The sequence below is a fragment of the Phasianus colchicus genome, chromosome 16 (assembly GCF_987193195.1).
Source record: "Phasianus colchicus chromosome 16, bPhaCol1.hap1.1, whole genome shotgun sequence".
NCBI classification, from domain to species: Eukaryota; Metazoa; Chordata; class Aves; order Galliformes; family Phasianidae; genus Phasianus; species Phasianus colchicus.
The window spans coordinates 2,844,331-2,862,043 of record NC_143451.1 but is presented as its reverse complement, the minus strand read 5'-3'; the positions used below and the strand labels follow the sequence as shown (position 1 = coordinate 2,862,043).

Sequence of the window (17,713 nt, the reverse complement as noted above, 5' to 3'; positions counted from 1 at the left end):
TCTGCCAGCTCTGTGCAGACACGACATGCTTTGGAGCACGTTGAACAGTGCAGGGTGAGGGTGGAGGTGCCTTCCCTTGAGCACAGCGTGCCTTGCTGGTGGGCTTTGTTGAATTTCCCCGTTGCTTGTGAACGTGTTACAGCAACAGTGCTTGCAGCCTTCTACAAACATAATGGGAATGGGAGGGGCTCTCTGTGCCCCGGTGCTGGGCAGTGTGACCGCAGTCCTGGGCAGTATCTGGGGCATGGGAGCCTTTGAAAGCCACTCCTGAGCGCTGAGCCACCCTGCTGCATCCACACCCCAGCTCCAGCTTGGGCTGATCCTTCCCAATTACAGCTTCCCCGTGACCTGCCCTATTGCCTCATTCAGCTCACTGTGCCTGGCTTTGAAGGAAGTGGAGCGATTAGATCAGAACATAAGGCTTGCCAAAGAAAGTATTTACAGGCTCCTTGTTGCTCCTGGAACAGAAGATGAGGGATGTCGCAACGAGACAGGGCGACACGCGGTGACTCAGCTCACACCCTGAGATGTGCCAGGGCAGCGGGGCTGGAGCAGGGGACAGGAGATAACAGCGGTGACAGCCCTGTCCCCTTCACTCTGACGGAGAGCTGACAGTCCTCGTTTGTGGGTGTCCCCTCTGGTGACTCCGCCACACTCATCACGGATGAGGACTGACCCCGTGGAGCACACAGCCCTGCTCCCCCCTCCCCACACATTGCTGCTTACCACCACATTCCTGTGCCTGCTTGTCCCCAAGCCGATGGCCTCGATGCAGCAGCATCGTTTCAGTTTCATGCCAGGCTGCACATCCTGAGCCCTGAGATGGGCCCTGGGCTGCTTGGCTGGGGGCTGAGGTCTGTGCTGGGCACAGCTGTGCTCAGCATCTCCCCAGGAACTTTGTTAGCTTCCAGGAACCAAACCAGCCACGTCTCAGTGCTCACCTGGCACCTGCAGAGTGGGAGCTGCCAGCACCGCTGCCCTGGGTGACCACAGACTGTGAGCACTGGGTCAAACAGATCTGACTTCTGCTGACTTCACTTCCCCTTGTCCTGCTCTCTTCCAGCTCATCAGCTTTGCTGCAGCACTGGCTGGTGCAATTCAGTGCCTGTGTTTGTTACTCCTGAGCACCACCTCCAAGGAGGAGATGCCAGTGCCAGATGCAAGTGCCACTGCATTCCTCATCTGCTGAAGAACATCTCCGTGCAGTGGCACTTGCTGCTGGTCCTTGAAATGAGCACCAGACCCTGGAGAGCCCCTGGAGCTAGCAGGACACGAGCCCAGCTCTCACATGGCCCTCGTGCCAGGGGCACACAGGATCCTAAACCCCTTGCCCATCCACTGTGATCTTAGCAGCACTGGAAATGTGTGCATGCACACAGATACCCAAATCCTCGCTGGCCACAGGCAGGTGGGCCTGGCTCTGGGCTCAGCTCCCTACACCACACAGGATCTCATGCTGAGGATATGGGATGCCAGGCTGCAAAATGGGTCCAAGAGCCCTCAGCAGGCTCAGCTACCCCTGCCAGAAGGAATACACAAAATAGAGAAACCTGCAGGGAGAAGTGAAAAACAAATTCTTGCAAATGATGGTGGGTATCTCCTAGCCAGTGTCAGCAACCACTGAGGTTCCAATGCATTGCTGTGGTGAGAGAGCCTGCTGGGGATGGCCTGGCAGCAAGATGAGCTCACCAAACACAAAGTTAAAATAATCCAAACAAAATCCTTCCGAAACAGCAGTTTCTTTCACAAACAGGAAAAGCAGCAAGATGCAAAGCCCCCGGCAAGCTGAAAAACCACATTCATGCAGATGAAAAGTATTTTGAGTGCTATTTGGTTACCGCACCAAACTGAAAGCTGGTGTTTGCAAAGCTGCCAGAAGGAAGGAGAGGGCTGGGAGCCCTGTGCAGCACGCAGGGATGGGAGTGCTGTCAGTGGGATTACGGTGGATTAGCAGCATGGCTTGGTTTGTAAAGCAAATGCTCAGCAGTTAGGAGGTAAGGGTAGCAATGAGTGGGCAGGGGCTGTGCCAGAGCTGTGCCCAGGAAGGGTGGCAGTGGGATGCAGTGCAGGCAGGCAGGGCCAGAGCCCGGGGGTATTGGTTGTTTTCAGTATGACACTGCATTAAGGTAGGCTTTGCTGTGATGCCAGATTGGAGGCTCTTGAAATCTTCAAGGATTCTCTTTTTCCTCCCACCCTTTCCCACCACTTTCCTCACGGTTTCTCTTGGCTTTATGGGCTTTGACTTGGTGAAGCACTCTGTGTTTTGGTTTGCCAGATATTCTCTTCCTAAATTGAATGTCATCAGGTGCTCATGTGAATTGAGCAGAGCTGCACCTGCAGCCATGTCAGGGTGCTGTGCTCCCAGAGCAAGGTAAGAGTTGTTTTGTAGAAGCACTGGAAAGCACTGTCACAGAGGATGCTTTTGCAAAGACCAAGAGAAAGAAGCAGAGGATCAGTAGAAGTCAGCTGTGCAGGCGGTGCTGAGCGATGCAGCTGACACTGCAGGTACCTCTTTTCTGTGCTCTGTAACCACATCTGTTCCATCTTTCCACAGTCAGCATCTGGAACCTGCCCTCAAAAGCAAAGACAAGTGTGGGGGAGAGCATCATTGCATAGGGGACAGATAGAACTTCTCAGGAGCTGCTTGCCTGGCTCTTCTGATAATGGCATGAAGGCAATTAGATAGGAGGTTTTAATTTAAAAGAACAACAGAAAACCTTCATCCCAGGAGGTTGCCTCTTCCATCCGGCAGGCTCAAGGATCTCTAAAACTGAATGCAGTGATGTGAGATTCTCATTTCATGGTACTTTCCATCCCATGATAGCATTACAATATGATATGTCCCGGATGAGGACACAGGGTTGGGATGGTGGCACACGGCTCCTGTGGGTGTTTGGATGAGCAGGACGGGGCTGGAGGAAGAGGAGCAGCAGTGGTTAGATTAGTGGTTCTTCTGGAAGGGTTCCGCAGCCCTCCAACCATCCCTCCATTTCTCCTTCATCCATTTCTCCTTCCATCCTTCCCCATCCATTTCTCCATCCCTTCAACCCTCTTCACCCACTTCTCCATCTCTTTATCCATCCATCCATTTCTTCCTCCTTCCCTCACTCCCCACTTCATCCACAACTCCTAACCCTCACCCCTAACTGCTAACCCTGACTCCTATCCCCTAACCCTGACCTCCAAACCCTAACTCTGACTCCTAACACCTAAAACTGACCCCAGTCCCAAAAAAAAAGCAGGTTACTTAGCGATTATGACTTGGAGCTGGAAAGCAAAGGGAAGTTTAGGTAAATTTTGGGGTTGGAAGTACTTGATTTGGGGTCAGAGATGAAAAGCACAAGATGCAATGAAATGGTGGATGGATTTTGGGGTTGGAAATGTCAGATTTGGAGTAGGAAGTGTACAGCAAGACAAAGATTTCATGGATTTTGGGGTTGGACATGCCAGATTATGGGCTAGAGGTGGAAAGCAAGGGAGAGGCTAGATGGATTCTAGGGCTGGAAATGCCTGATTTGGGGTCAGAGATGAAAAGCAAGAGGTAAAAGGGAAGAGTGCACAGATTTGGGGGTTGGAAATGCCAGATTTGGAATTGGAGATAAAAAGTAGGAGGTAAGGGGGAAGGGTGCAAGAATTTAGGGGTTGGAAATGTCAGATTTGGAATTGAAAGTGGAAAGCAAGGAAAGGTTAGATGGATTTGGGGGTTGAAAAATCCTGGTTTGAGGTCAGAGATGAAAATAAAGAGGTAAAAGGGAACAGTGCACAGATTTTTGGGTTGGAAATGCCAGATTTGGATCTGGAGAGGCAAAGGAAATGATGCAGTGAAAGGGTGGGTGGATTTGGAGACTGGAAATGCAAACTTTGGGGGCTGGAGATAGAAGTTGGGAGAGGGGAGAAGGTGGGGAAGGAGGATCCTTGGGAATACAGTTGGAAAGGAATGGAGTTGGATTTCAGGCCCAAACCAGTAACTTTGGCCCACGGGAACACACCGTGACATGGAACAAACCAGCCCTGGAGAGAACAGGGCCACAAAGTGCCATCTCCTCAGCTGAGCAGAGAGGACTCTGAAATGGTTTGGAGCTGGGACAGTTCCCATGAGAACTTCTGTTACCCCACTGACATTTCAGCAAAGGGAAGGGGCCGTCCCTCTGTCCCACTTTACCTCATTATTTCTCTTTCCAACTTAAACAGAGCATCCAACTGAGGGGTTTGGGACCCCACCCTGCCCCACTGAACCCCATCAATCCTCATAGGTGGGCAATGGACTCCACTGGCCCATTTTACTCTATAGAACACACTCCCTCTTGTAAGAAGGGGACCTATATGGCAAGAACCCATCTCATCCCACATCTCAATAAAAGGGGGCAATGCTCCACCATACCTAAGATCCATTCTGCACCGCAGACCCCATCAACTCCCCCCAAATGGACAGGGGATCCGAGCATCCAGCACTCCCTGTGCCAGAGCCACAGAACTGAACCTCCTCCAAAGGTTCTGGGTGGAGTGGCTCAGTCCAATGGGATGTGGGTTTGGTACCCCCAGGGCCACCCCCACTGGTTCCCATGGAGGGGGCAAGTAGAAGGAATCCGAGGTAAGGAGAATGAAAGCAACCTGTCACTTGAAAAATCAGAGGCTGTGGGACACGCTGCTTGTGTAACTCCTCCACACAGCTACAACAATCATAGAATCATGCAATATCCTGAGTTGGAAGGGATCCACAAGGATCAAGTCCAACCCCTGGCTCCACAAAGGGCCACTCAAACACAGCGGTCCTTCAGCTTCCCCCGCCCAGCAGTGGGGGGGGGGCATGGTTGGCCCTTCTGCAGGTTCAGATTCAAATTGCCACCAACTGGACTGCCCAGATCCCTTTTTGCAGGGCTGCACTCCAGCCCCTCGCCCCCCATTCCATACATACAGCCAGGGCTGCCCCATCCCAGCTGCAGAACTCAGCACCTGTTCTTCTTAGTGCATATGGTGACCACCCTCAAACTTGTCCAGATTTCAGTGCAAGGTGTCTCTACCCTCAGAGGACCCAACACTCCTCCCAGCTTAGCATCATCCAGAAATTTACTTCATACAACTTCCAGATCTTTATTAGAATCAACAGGAAAAACATTAAAGAGAACCAGACCTAAAATGGAGCCCCACAGAATCCCTCTGCTGACAAGTAGGGCAACTCTCAGGCCATAGCCTCCCCTTGCCCAACACAACCATGTTTTGGTCATCACAGGACATTTTTAGGGTCACATCACCATGGCTTTACAATGTCACGAGCCATCTCCATGCTGACTGCTATAAATTCAGGGACCCTGACAACAGAACACCAGTTGCTGACTGACTTACGTCTGGAAAGCACACATTTGAGGAGCTCCCTACCCAGACCCTTCCCTCCCATTCTGGAAACTTTTGTGGACAATTGATCCTCCTCCACCAAAGCAGCTTTGGCTTCTAGAAATGAGAATCTCTCTTCTTTCCTTTCAGCACCGCCTCAACAGTGACGTGGAACCTCTGGGCTGAATGGCTCTGTGGCCGTTGCCTTAGTCTAATGAGCTGGACAAAGAGACAGTGCTGAGGTAGGTTTGAGAGGTACTTCTGTAAAAGGCAGCTGTGGAGATGTAGGACTGGCACCACTGACAGAAGAGTAGCCTGAGCTCCCTTCCCAGCTGGGATTTTTTGAGGCTGAAAAAACTCTGCGAGTTTCATCTGGTGTCCTGGCCTTCCTCAGTGGTGCTGTGTGCCCAGGACACTCCACAGATAGGCTGTCCTCATCACTGGAGTCCTGACAGCAGTGCTCCGCTGGATCCATGTAAACCACTGTCACATCCAAGATTCCACTGGGACTTGTGACTGAGGGATGAGAAGAGAAAGGCCAGTTAGAATTTGGGCAACACCAAGCTAACAGTCAAGCAGAGAAAAAAGTGCAACTGTAAACCTTGTCGAGAGGGGAGGGTAAGGGTAGAGTTTACCCTCATAAAAGTAATTTAATACCTGTTTGGAGAGGTACTGTCTAGCAACTACTTGGAAAATGAAAGGCCAGAGCCTGTGTGTCAATAAAACAAACAGCTGACAGTGTTCCAACACTGGCTACAATGCAATCCAATTCATCAAGTTTGGCCTACTGCTGTAGCAGTATCTAAAAACACTGTCTTTGAAATGCTGAGTGGCTATAAAATCCTTCATTATGTTCTGAAGCAGTACAGAGAAGAAACATTTACCCCTTAAAGAGTTTAACAATTATAATTGCTGGGGGAGGAAGAGAGTTTCCCCAGCTGCCCTTCTCCTGAAAGTTCAAGCTTATCTCCCAGTAAAGAGTTTTATGCAAAGATAAAAAGGCAGATTTTGAGTTCTCTCATCTGTTTTTTTATAAGACTAAAAGCCTTACCATCTTCATCTCTCTCACCTTCACTTTCCTGCTCACCTTCATAACCAGAGCAGGAATCTAAACTCCAGTCCAGAAAGCTGTCCAGAAGACTTTCTTCCTGGGCTCAGCTGTAGGTGTAGTCACTAAGCTGCCCCTGTCATCCTGAGTGCTGTCTTCCCTCCTCCTGTAGCAAGAACATCCAGAAGTCACACATTAAAAGTCAAGTCTGCTCCTCCAGCTCTTCTAATAGAGATGTCAGCCAAGGTAACGACAGAAAGAACGGAAGCTCAGGATGCCAGAGAGGAGGAAAGGCTCACGCAGGTCTTCACAGACCTTTACAGCCATGAGTTCTACTCATCTTTTAGATCTCTTTCCAGAGGGAGAGCTAAAGAAAACTTTAATTTCTATGACATTTGTGTGCAGGGGACTAGGCTTCAGGTCCTCCTGCTTCACACCCAGCAGTGAACAGAGCTGGCTGTAGCTCATCACCTGCAAAACAAAGTAGTAAGAACTGGACGGTGTGATTTCCTCTGCCAGGAAGCAGCTATTTTATCCTTATTTATCTTTATTTCTTTCCAAGAGAAAGCTATCCTGTTGAGTCCTTCCTAGAACTGCTGTTCAACCACAGCAGTTAGAGTCCCAGCAGACGAAATTTAGCAGCCCCAACCTTACCTAGTTATTCTCTACTTCCAAAACCTGAAATTAAAACCCACTTCCCTTTATTGGAAGTCTTGAACACCCTGCCATACAGTAGCTTTTGCTCAAGGAGTCAGATTTTAACAAATGAACTAAAACAGCAAACCCACCTTTTCTTGGCCTATTTCGTCATAACGCTCATCTTCAGATTGTCTTTAACTGCAGTGAGACAACACCTGCCTATAATCCTTAGGGATCTCATCATGGAAACTGAAAAGAAAGACCAGGGCTTTAATCTTAGAATGGATTATATAAAACACTGTTAGCAAATTCTGGCAATGTAAGTACTTTCCCTCTGTCCACCTCAGCTCTGTGCTGAGGAAACTGGCATTTCAGCAGAGTTGCTAAGCATGCAAGCATCTAATTCCTTTTCTCTTTCTTGAGATATTTGACTTCCAGCCTTTCAGAAATGAATTACTTTTGCTACTGAACTCCTTCTGGAGCTCATCAAAAAGCTGGTCACAATCACCTGAAAATAGTGATGCTAGCAAGCTGAAAACTGCTAGCCTTGAGGAGCACCAGGGCTTCTGTAACCCAGGGCCACTGCCTGTCAAGAAAAGCACAACAGCCGTCACTGAACCAGCCCCTAGATTTCAGTGTCCTGTAGTAGGGGGAGTAAACTAGTTTGCTAAAGCCACCTCCTCCCTTTGGAAAGACTTACACTAGGGCTACGAGAGCCAAAATACAAAAACACTTCCAGAACAGTTCCTGATGTTTTACCATTTTTGGTGAAGGTGCAGCACACACGGCAACAGGTCTTCAAGAGAGAACCCAGTGCACTCAGACAGCTGGCTGGTCCAGGGATGTGCTGGAGAAGAGAACAGGTATTACCATTTCACAGAGCTTGCAAGTTCTATAGTCAGACAGAATTTTTAATGGGATAAAGATCATGCTTATGTGATGATAATCTTTAGGAGTTTTTGCCTGTACACAGTTGAAGTTCAGAATTAGCTTCCAGGATAGGCTTACTTGAGAAACTGAAGCTATGCCTAAATAGAACTCTACTGTGTAGATAAGGGCAAAAACCTTCAGTCTCGTTTAAATGCAGGGCTTACATTATTGCATTGCTATAGACTGAACTCAACTCCATTCTCACATATTACACCTGTCTGCCTCTCCCACACTCCCCAGGGTGACTGGGGCACCTTGCCCACAGAGGCTGCCTAAAGGAACAAGGCAGACTGATGTACTTTGCTGCAGCTCCACTGAACAGGCTGTTCCTTACCGTGGCCATGCAGTATCTTAGCCAGCAGCAGTGCTGCAGCAGCCAGCCGAGCTGGGGAGTACACGAAAAGGCTCGTGTTTAGGAGAGACAGTTCACAAATGAAGCTGTAAAGGTGAAGAGTTCTTCTCTCCAGGGAGACTATGTTTGACAGTACTTCTTTGTAGTCCACAATAGTAGGTATCTAATACACAAAGGAGAACAGAGGTTGGCAATACAACTCAAGCACCAACTATTTAGACCACAGTTGTTCTCACAAGACATTGCTTTCATGATCAAGTATTATTTTAAATGCTATGCTAACACTGAAATACTCCCCAGTGAAACAATAAACAATCTCTGAATGTGCCCTAAGAAACTCAAGTTTTAATCTCTACAGAAAGGCAGATGGTTTGGTGTCTGCATTTTCTTAAATGTGCAGTCTCCACAGGGAACACTTACAATAGCATCTTTGTCTAAGTGAAGGGCTAATTTTTTTTATACAAGAGATCCACTTCAACAGCAGCCCCAGGGATAAAACTATCCATCCACTTTCCAAACTCACCCTTATCTTTAGTTAATGTCTTATTAATATTAATAACTTAATATCTTACATGTGGGAGACAAAGGGACATGGCCAACCTCTTTTCAGTGGTCTGTGGGGATAGGACAAGGGGAAATGGCCATAAACTGGAGCACAGGAAGTTCCACACCAATGTGCAAAGGAACTTCTTCACAGTGAGGGTGATGGAGCACTGGAACGGGCTGCCTAGAGAAGTTGTGAGTCTCCTTAGATATATCCTAGAGATATTCAAGACCCACCTGGATGCCTACCTGTGCAGCCTGCTGTAGGGAGCCTGCTTTGGCAGGGGGTTGGACTAGATGATCTCTAGAAGTCCGTCCCAACCCCTACAATCCTGTGATCTTTCCTTCTAGGGCACAGATGATCTCAACCATCCCTGTGACCTAGTCTTCATATTTGTACATGTTGTCTGTTAGCCATACAGCCTCCTGTATCATCAAGATCTCTTTGCTGATAAAACTGCAATATCAAATGTTATTAACAGACAGCCCCAGCAGAAAGTGAATTCATCTGTGGGGACATAAGATCCTAAGCCTGGGAGAAATATTTTACAAATTTAATTTTACAAATACCAATGCTCAAAGCAGTGTCAATTTGCTAACTCCTGGCACTGCACAAAGTGGAAGGCAAGCCACCTTCAGCAAGGAGGCTCCTCCTGTCAACTATCGGTCCCTTCTGATTCATCCAGCACACCAGGGACGTAGCAGAGTTCAATTGGAAATTTACAAAAGATTAATTCTCACTGCAAATTCAAAAGCTATGCATGGGCACACCTGGGAGTTCTAGAAGCCCTGTGTGCCATGCTATCACTGAACCCAGCTATCTGCTGCCCAGTTCTTAAGTTACACTGAAACATAAGGCTGAAAAGGCATGACAGCAAATGAAACCTAACCATACACTTAGGAGAGCAGACTACTTCTGCACATCACTGCTCTAGAATCTGAGCACAAAACCATCAGTATTCTAAAGAAATAGCTTTGTAGGTAACCAGTAAAAACTGAGACAATTAGTCTGATCTGTATCTGCAATTAAGCCATCAACTCATCTATGTATCTTTCAACTGTGCCATTTTCCTCAAGGACCCAAGTAAAGCTTGCACACTTACAGCCTTCATTGTACAGGTACGCTATCAGCTTCACAGCAGCTTCAAAGTTGCCTCTTTCAGCAGCCTTGAATGGGAACAGAGAAGATACTTCAGGTTGAAATCAATAGGTGCTTCCACATCAGACAAGTTACTGCAGTGAAGGCCTGGCTCTGAATTTGTTGTTCGCTGATCACAAGCACACCTGATTTCACTACAGAAGTTACAAGTGAGTTATGATGTGGCTTTTCTTGCTGCAATACTTTCATACATCCATCCCAGGACAATCTGACAGCTCACAGGAATCATTTCCCAGTCCCATGCAACACCCCCAATGCAAGAATGCAGGTTTAGGTGCTTGCACCCTCAGGGACATGCCTCAGTCCCTAAGACAGTTTAACAGGACAGAAAAGAGAAGGAAAACGATAGAGGAAACCGAAAAAGGACTCATCTTTGAGTTGGATAACAACCACTTCAAACTTGTTATTCCCTCTCACCTCAAAAGTGTCACAGGCTTTTGAGCTCCTTGTTCTGTACTGTAGGGCTTTGCCTGCAGCCTGGCTTTGTTTATATCACTTTTATCAGATAGCAAAAGTAAGTTCAAGGCAGGGAGGCTGATGCACTGGGACGCAGCAACAATCGTTATGGTGCTTTGTTCCCAGAGGTCACATCATATCCTAGACCAACCGAGGAGAAATTACACTCCTGTGCAGAGCCTCTGCAGCCTTCCCACAACCCTTCAGGACAGGTAGGGATAGGGCATGACAGAGAAGGGATTTCCCTTCTGATGGGGAAAAAGTGCCCAAGGAACATTCACATCCCACGTGTTGGTGTGTAACCACTCCATGCCCGTGCCCCACGTGTTTCTGAATGGGCAGCACAGCTTTTGTTTCACTCAGCTGCCTGTGGCAGAGCAGATCAGGCTTCTGCAGGCATGGGAAATCATCCCATCACTTTGTGCCTTAGAAGGAGCTGAAAACCTTCTCTTGTTAGAGTCCGACTTCCTACCCTTACCACCTACAGTGAAGTAGATACCGTTTTTCTTGGATCCTTCAATTCCAAGCCCGTATTTTCCCAAAAGAAAAGAATTCAGAGGTAAACACCTACAGTTCAGCGAGCGATTTTTCAGTGTCTATTTCTGATTGTGACAATCATTAGGCTCAGAGGTCCCACTTAATTTAAGGTGCCTGTTTTAATTCAGACAAAGGCTGTAGTTGCAGCTGACTTCCCAAGACTGCAATAGGTGGTGGTGACACAGCCTCGGGCCTCCGTTTTTGTGCTAATCTCACGTTTCCTTTCTCTGCCTTGCAGGGCAGCTCGTGCTGGAAGTGGCCGCTATCACGCTATGAATGAAGGTCGGTATAGAAGCAGCTGCTGATGGAAGGCAGGAGGTCCAGGCTAATGAACTCTGAGGCATCTCCTGGTGTGGTACCAGAGGTGGCAGTAATGATGTTGGGGGACAGTTGCAGAAGAACGTGATGAGCTCCCCAGCAGGAAGCCACAAAACCTGCAGAAACCTGCAGGAGAGTCAGAGCATGCGTGGGAGCCCAGGAGGAAATGCAGACCAGGTGTTTGAGCAGCGCCTGGCAGTGGAGTGCTGTACCCACGACCAGAGCGATTCAGCCTTCGCTGAGCTGGCTTCCCAAGTACAATGTGTCTGTCCTCGTAAAAACCAGAGGGCTGGCTCATCCAAATGCTTGCTGATTGTTTGGAAGCTCCAATTCTGAAGCTCACATTCTTCCAGCCTCCAAGCTGGAGGCAGCCTGGAGGCAACATCTCCCAGGTCCAATCGTGCGGTGCCTGAGCGAGAGGGTGACCCGAGATGGCTGCACAAGAGTCACCTTAATTACTCTGTTATCTTACTTTGGATAACCCCATTGGGTGACCCTCTCTGGTGTTGGTCTCTTAGAATTTGGATCTAGGAGGTGTCCTCTTCCTTTGTTTATAATGAAAGTGTGGAAGTGATGTAGAACCGTGCTGAGGTCGCAATCGTTGCTGGGGTGGGAGGTTTGGCCCTCAGCTGGTGAGCAGAGCTGGTGCTTTGGTGAGCGTGCTGCACACAGAGACTGAGCTCTGAGCGTTCCTTGGAAGGGATCATCCTTGGAGAGCCCGTCAGAAGCACCGTTGTGGCGTGTGTGTGACCTGGGCACAGCCCAGACTGACTTGGACAAAGAGGTGAGCTGGGCTTGGTGCTGTGCGGTTGCTGGAAAGAGTCTCAGCAGAAAAGCTAGGCTGGGGAGGAGTTCCCCGCTCAAGCGAGGCCCTTCCAAATGGCTGTTTCCAGGAGAAACTGATTCTCTGAGAGATTCTGTCACACGTTTTGGTGAGGATGACGAATTGTCATCACTCCCCTGTGTAATGCTACAGTGCGATGCAAAGCACAGGGATAATAACCCTGGTGGCAAAATCCTAGGCAATCCTGCAGCAAGTGAGGATTTGCCCAAGTGCAGCAGCTGGGGACACAGAAAGAAAGGAAAAAAGCTGCTGAGCCTTGGGAGGCCTCAGGAAGGCAGGGATCTCCAGACGGGCACCCTTGCCTCCACTGCCAACCCTTCACTGATGTCTGGGAAGGGTTTGCATGCGCCTGAGCTGCCCTGGCGTGGCCCTGCCTTCTCACCAGGTGCTCAATCACTGCTTCAAGCTGAGACTGAGCATTGCCACTACAGCCCTGCAAAATTGCTGCTGGGCCCCAGCCTTCATCTCAGACATGACAAAGGAACAAGAGCTAAGACTTTGTGCACTGCAGTCTGTGCTTTAATGAAACGTGGAGCGCTGGTTGTGCTGTCTCCAGCATATTTTTAACAAAACCCTGAGGAAGTCATGGTGGAGAGCCGGGTGCTCATCTGGGGACATGGACTGTCCAGTGACATCACAAGCACGGTGACACCACAAGCACGGTGACACCACAAGCACAGAGACATCACAAGCACTGTGACATCACAAGCACTGTGACTTCACAAGCACTGTGACTTCACAAGCACGGTGACATCACAAGCACTGTGACATCACAAGCACTGTGACTTCACAAGCACTGTGACATCACAAGCACTGTGACATCACAAGCACTATGACATCACAAGCGCTGTTCTTGGGGCCGTGGCTGCCACCAGTGAGTGCCACAGCCATGAGCGCTGCGCAGGAGTGTGGACACGCTGCGTCAGCTCTCGTCCCGGCTGGCAGTGATAGTGGTGGTGGCTGACTGGTGCTGCCCGCTCTCGCTGACGGAGTTGCTCAGCCATTGGGCTGGTGTGTTAGCTGGAAGGGAGAAGGACTGCAGCTGCGCCTGGGTAAGCCAGAACTGTAGCGTTGTCAAACATGTGAGTTGTACCAGTGCCTCCATTGCAGCTGCAGCAAGAGGGGAAGATGAAGGGAGTCTTCTTCACGTCACACAAAATATGTGCTGCAAGGCATATAACTGGTGATGAGATGGTGGACAGCACTTGCTGGGAGTAGTGGCAGTTAGACACAAGTTGGATCTAGAATTGGCACAGTTCTTGCAACCAGCTGCTTCCGACACGTTGCCTTCCTCGAGAGTCGGTACAGCATAAAAGAAGAAAGCTGGGAAAATGCCTATTCCTCATGATTCTTCCCTTGTTGATGCCTCCTGTAGGGTTCCTGTCCGAGAGGACATTTTGTGGATCCAAGCAGCTCAAGACTGCAGCCGGCTCTTTCCAAGAGCGGGGAATTCCTTTGGAGACAACCCAAACTTGCTCCTAAAAAGTTCCCCATGGCTCAGCAAGGAGACGACTGCTACTACTATTTCTACTCCACCTGTTTTAAGGTATGGTTGGGTTTTCTTCCCTTTCCTCACTTTTAAGAGAAAGGGGGGGACCAGGGGGAGACCCACTGGTGATGCCTTACCTTCCTAAGCAGTGGGATTGTGCGCTCGCTGCTAACAACCTGGGCTAAAAGCGCGGACAGGTTTCAGGCTGTACTCTTATTTTCCTGTGTGGTTTCCTTTTGCTTGTAGGGAGACAGCTGTCCCTTCCGCCACTGTGAAGCGGCTCGGGGGAGTGAACGAGTCTGCCGACTGTGGATACAGGGTTGCTGTTTTCGGAATGACTGCAAGTTCAGACACATGAAAATTCATGTGAGTGTTTGCCTAAAGATGTGCTCTCCAAGATAGTCCACAAAACCACTTTTCACTGCTGTAGGAGGGCTGAATGCACTTCTGCAGGCCAGATCCATTTGCTGTGAACATCTTACCGGTTGCTGTTTCTAGAGGGGACTGGGAGGAGGTAGGGGGAAGAGAATTCAATGCCTGAGGTATATCTTAGCCAGGGATGTTTGCATTAGGTGCCAAAGGCATCTTCTCCTCAGATGCAAAAAGACCGCATTGCACAGACACCTGAATCTGCTGCAGCAGGGTGGTAGCTGGAGCAGGCTGGCAGGAAAGAGCGGGCACTGCCCTCCTGCCAGTGGGGCTTGGTTGTGGTCTGTCACGCCTGCTGTGTCCTGGAGTTTGTTTTGGCTGCTTGGAGCAGAGAAGGGAAGGGTGGGGCAAAAAATGATGGTAAAGAGCTAAGGCTTGTTCCAGTCATTTCTGACAGACTAAACCACGACATCCGAAGGCACTGTATCTCCCAAATAATGGTAGCATTTTGCAGGGACGTTGGTTTCACCCCCTGAACTGAGAGCACGTGTCGGCTCTACCTGAAGGATAAGGAAGGAAAATATGTGAGAGATTACATCTGCTCATGCAGATGTTGAGAATATGCTCCCAGATGTTTCCTTTTGTGATAAATGATGTTTCAGCACTGCAACAGTCCTATCTCAGGCACAACCTGGAGCACTGCATCTCTTTGCAAACCTCCTCTGCCTGCTTCCATGACCCTTCCTTTCTTTCTCTCTTCAGAAGAAGCGCAGTGAGATTCCCTGCTACTGGGAGAATCAGCCAGGAGGCTGTCTGAAAGCCCACTGCCCTTTTCTTCACTTCAAGAAATGCGGTGGGAACGCACCGACCATTCCACCAAGCAACGGTGAGTTCCTGACGCCATGAAGCATGAAAGACTTAATTATGAATATTACTTCTGAGCGGGTGCAGGATGTCAGGTAACCATTCATTGGGGAGTGCAGGGAAGAGTCACGATAAATTGAAATACTGGTCTGTCTTTTGGCTGTCAGAATAGGGGTGCATTTTTCTGGAGAGAGGTAACTACACTGCAGATCTGTGTTGACTGCAGAAATGGCACAACATCTTATCAGCAGAAAGGCAAATGTAAGAAACCATGCTTGAAAATTGGAAGCTTGTGGCAGGCTGTGCTGAAACCTTCCTCCAAAGAGATGCCCTTCAATTATTTCTTGTCTTTTTTCTGCCAGAAGCTGACCCAAGTGGCCTTCCTCTGATCAGCGGCCTTGCAGAAAATCTGGAGAACCAGACCGAGGTTGAGAAGGCACCAGAAAGAGGTACAGATACTGAACAGGCATCTGGGTTTGATGCGCTGTCTTCCTACTTTGATTTTCTGATTGTTCTTTCCTGGACTGTTCTCTGCAGTTGACATCCCAACTTCCTCCCACGGCCCGGCTGCGCAAAAATGCGAGCTATCTGAGGAGAAGGCGGCCAACGCAGAGGAACTGCCTTGCAAGAAAAAAGTCAAGAGTGAGCACAAGGAGCTTGTTACAGTGCCTCAGCACAGTAACGCTGTCACTTAGCATTGTTCTATATCGGAGTTCTCCTTGCCCTGCACTATTACTGAGTGCAGCTCTTGGATTTCTTTGTTTCTTTCAATGCGCTGTTGGTAGACAGAGATGACTGTGTGGAAAACATTGCTGAGAATCCTGGACATGGCAATGTAATTCCGGTGGTCAAATGTATTTTACTTCCTGGAAGGGTTGTGGGAATGATACAAAAATGTGGACTTCTCTTGAGGCACAGCAAGACTGTATCAGTAATCTCTTCCTTTTACTTCGGCAGGATGCAAGGTGCGCGGGAGGCCTATTGACTGGAAAACCACCTTCCCCACAATGCGGAGACGGAAAGGGAAAGCAGCAGAGATGCTACCATCTGCTGCTGAGGACACCGATGAGTCCCCAGCTAGAAAACTACCAATGGTGAGAACAGCAGCAAAAGCAGCAGTGCATATGGAAGGTTTGCATTGCTCTTGCCGTAATGCTAGAATTTTCAAATGTTCTACAAGTCTTCTGTTTCCCCTGAAGGCAGCAGATGCCTCACAGGGTACTTGGGGAAATCTTCTGTCGGGATTAGATGCAGAGCAATGATTATGTAAGCCTCTGTGATACTATGATTCTGAGATTGCTCTGCGATGTGAAGGATTTTGTCCATGAAAACTGGGCAGTTAAAAAAACCCAAGGTCACTTGTAACCTTCAAGGGAAGGCTTCCTTCAGGAGCACTGTGTTTCCCTATTTGGGATCAGGTACAGCAGCGCCCAGGGAAGGGAGGAGGAGTCCTCCAAGATCATCTACTGTTCCACCTGCCCGGCTGTACCCAGGGTTGCCAGTCACGAGATTCAACGGCCTGGAAACCCATCCAGCCAGGCCCAGAAAGTCTCCAGGAACTTTTCTGGGAAGAAGAGCTACTTAAAAATCTTTGAGCCCTGCTTCATACACACTGTCTTGTTTCTTCCTAGGCGATTCTTGCTTCAGTCCCGCCTGAGTACACCCTGGTCAGCGTTGAAATCCTGGAAGTTCCAAGCAGGTGATGACCACTACTTGTTCTTCATTAGTGCCCTTTACCATTACACATTAAGTTCTTCCACATCAAGGGACAAGTGGAGTGTTTGAGATGTGTCACGGCATAATCTAACAAAGGAAGAGGTCATCTGCAATAGTTTAGATTGCTTACTCAAAATCTCTGCTGAGTAGGTCATAGGAGAAGTAACTCAGTCTGTAACAGGTGGATGTAACAGAGGATGACTTCTTGACATATCTACAGTCAAAGTAATGAGGCTGGCAATGTGGTTCTGCTACAAAACCTGGCCCCTGTTGGCTAGACTCAAACTGCTCTATCTGTACACATCAATTCCCACTATGAAAATGTGCCTGCTGCTATCTTGCACTCTAAAGGCAGCCTCAGGTTAACTGAATCGCCATCCCTTTGTGAGTGTGAGGTGCAGGAGGGGTTAACCACAGATCTCAGAGCCGGTTTGCTGAAAGCGTATCTCCAGTTAGAAATGTCAGGTACTGATTGTTCTCTTCCTTGTTCTCCCCAGTCTGGAACTGCTTCCGGGAAGCCAGGAACACTCTGTGGCACCTCAGTCGGAGGTCTCACACTCAACCTCCCATGCCACACAAAAAGCAGATCAGGCGCAGCTGCTGAGCTGCACAGAGGAGGGGAAAACACTCTTCTCTGATGATGAGGACCTCAAGAATTTGTTGATGGAAGTCACAGATGAAGAACTGGAAGGAGAAACTGATGAGGACACTGTGGATTCGGATGAGTTCCTAATGGAACTCTAAGACCAATGACATTGCAACACCATAGTCTGATTGTATATTTTAAAACAACAACCACCAATTAAAACCAACACCATTCCTTTTCAACCCTGCTCCTCTTCTTTCTTATTCTGAACGGACACTTTTCCTGAAACTGTGCAGTGAGTTTTAAAGCAAACTGGAAAAAAATCAGCAGTGCCTGCATTCTGTTCTCCTGACTTTCCTGCTGGTCAGAGTTCAGGGGCCGTACACCCATTCCGCAGCTAGGGGCGGCTCCCTTCAGCGTCAAGCACACAAAGCACTTGTGTGGGCACAGGAAGACGTCCATCTCCAAGGCTGAACCTGAAACTTCTTCCTTCTTCCCGCCCTTGGCAATACTCCGCATGGGGTTCATGTGG

At 48.8% G+C, this 17,713-nt stretch overlaps 1 protein-coding gene and 1 pseudogene across 2 annotated transcripts; one reads left to right on the top strand and one right to left on the bottom strand.

Moving 5' to 3' along the window:
• Window positions 1-5,873: 5,873 nt before the first annotated feature.
• Window positions 5,874-17,152, bottom strand: LOC116230210 (cyclin-F-like; annotated as a pseudogene). Its single transcript, XR_016471758.1, has 8 exons — window positions 10,420-17,152; window positions 9,947-10,010; window positions 8,283-8,463; window positions 7,778-7,865; window positions 7,168-7,267; window positions 6,722-6,850; window positions 6,383-6,547; window positions 5,874-5,932 (listed from the first exon to the last, which is right to left on the bottom strand). The product of XR_016471758.1 is annotated as a cyclin-F-like (transcript).
• On the top strand, window positions 13,623-17,339 carry LOC149915726 (uncharacterized). The gene is made up of 8 exons (XM_090151788.1): window positions 13,623-13,703; window positions 13,893-14,012; window positions 14,778-14,901; window positions 15,242-15,328; window positions 15,417-15,521; window positions 15,837-15,973; window positions 16,511-16,578; window positions 17,093-17,339. The coding sequence occupies exons 1-8, from the start codon at window positions 13,650-13,652 to the stop codon at window positions 17,337-17,339; spliced, it is 942 nt and encodes a 313-aa protein (XP_090007914.1). The 5' UTR covers window positions 13,623-13,649.
• The last annotated feature ends 374 nt before the right edge of the window (window positions 17,340-17,713 follow it).

Bases quoted from the DNA above. Each gene is read 5' to 3' on its own strand.
- LOC149915726 (XM_090151788.1), top strand. From the start codon at position 13,650: ATGGCTCAGCAAGGAGACGACTGCTACTACTATTTCTACTCCACCTGT. The intron at 13,704-13,892 runs GTATGGTTGGGT...TTTTGCTTGTAG, and splicing joins TCTACTCCACCTGTTTTAAG to GGAGACAGCTGTCCCTTCCG. The intron at 15,974-16,510 runs GTGAGAACAGCA...GTTTCTTCCTAG, and splicing joins CAGCTAGAAAACTACCAATG to GCGATTCTTGCTTCAGTCCC.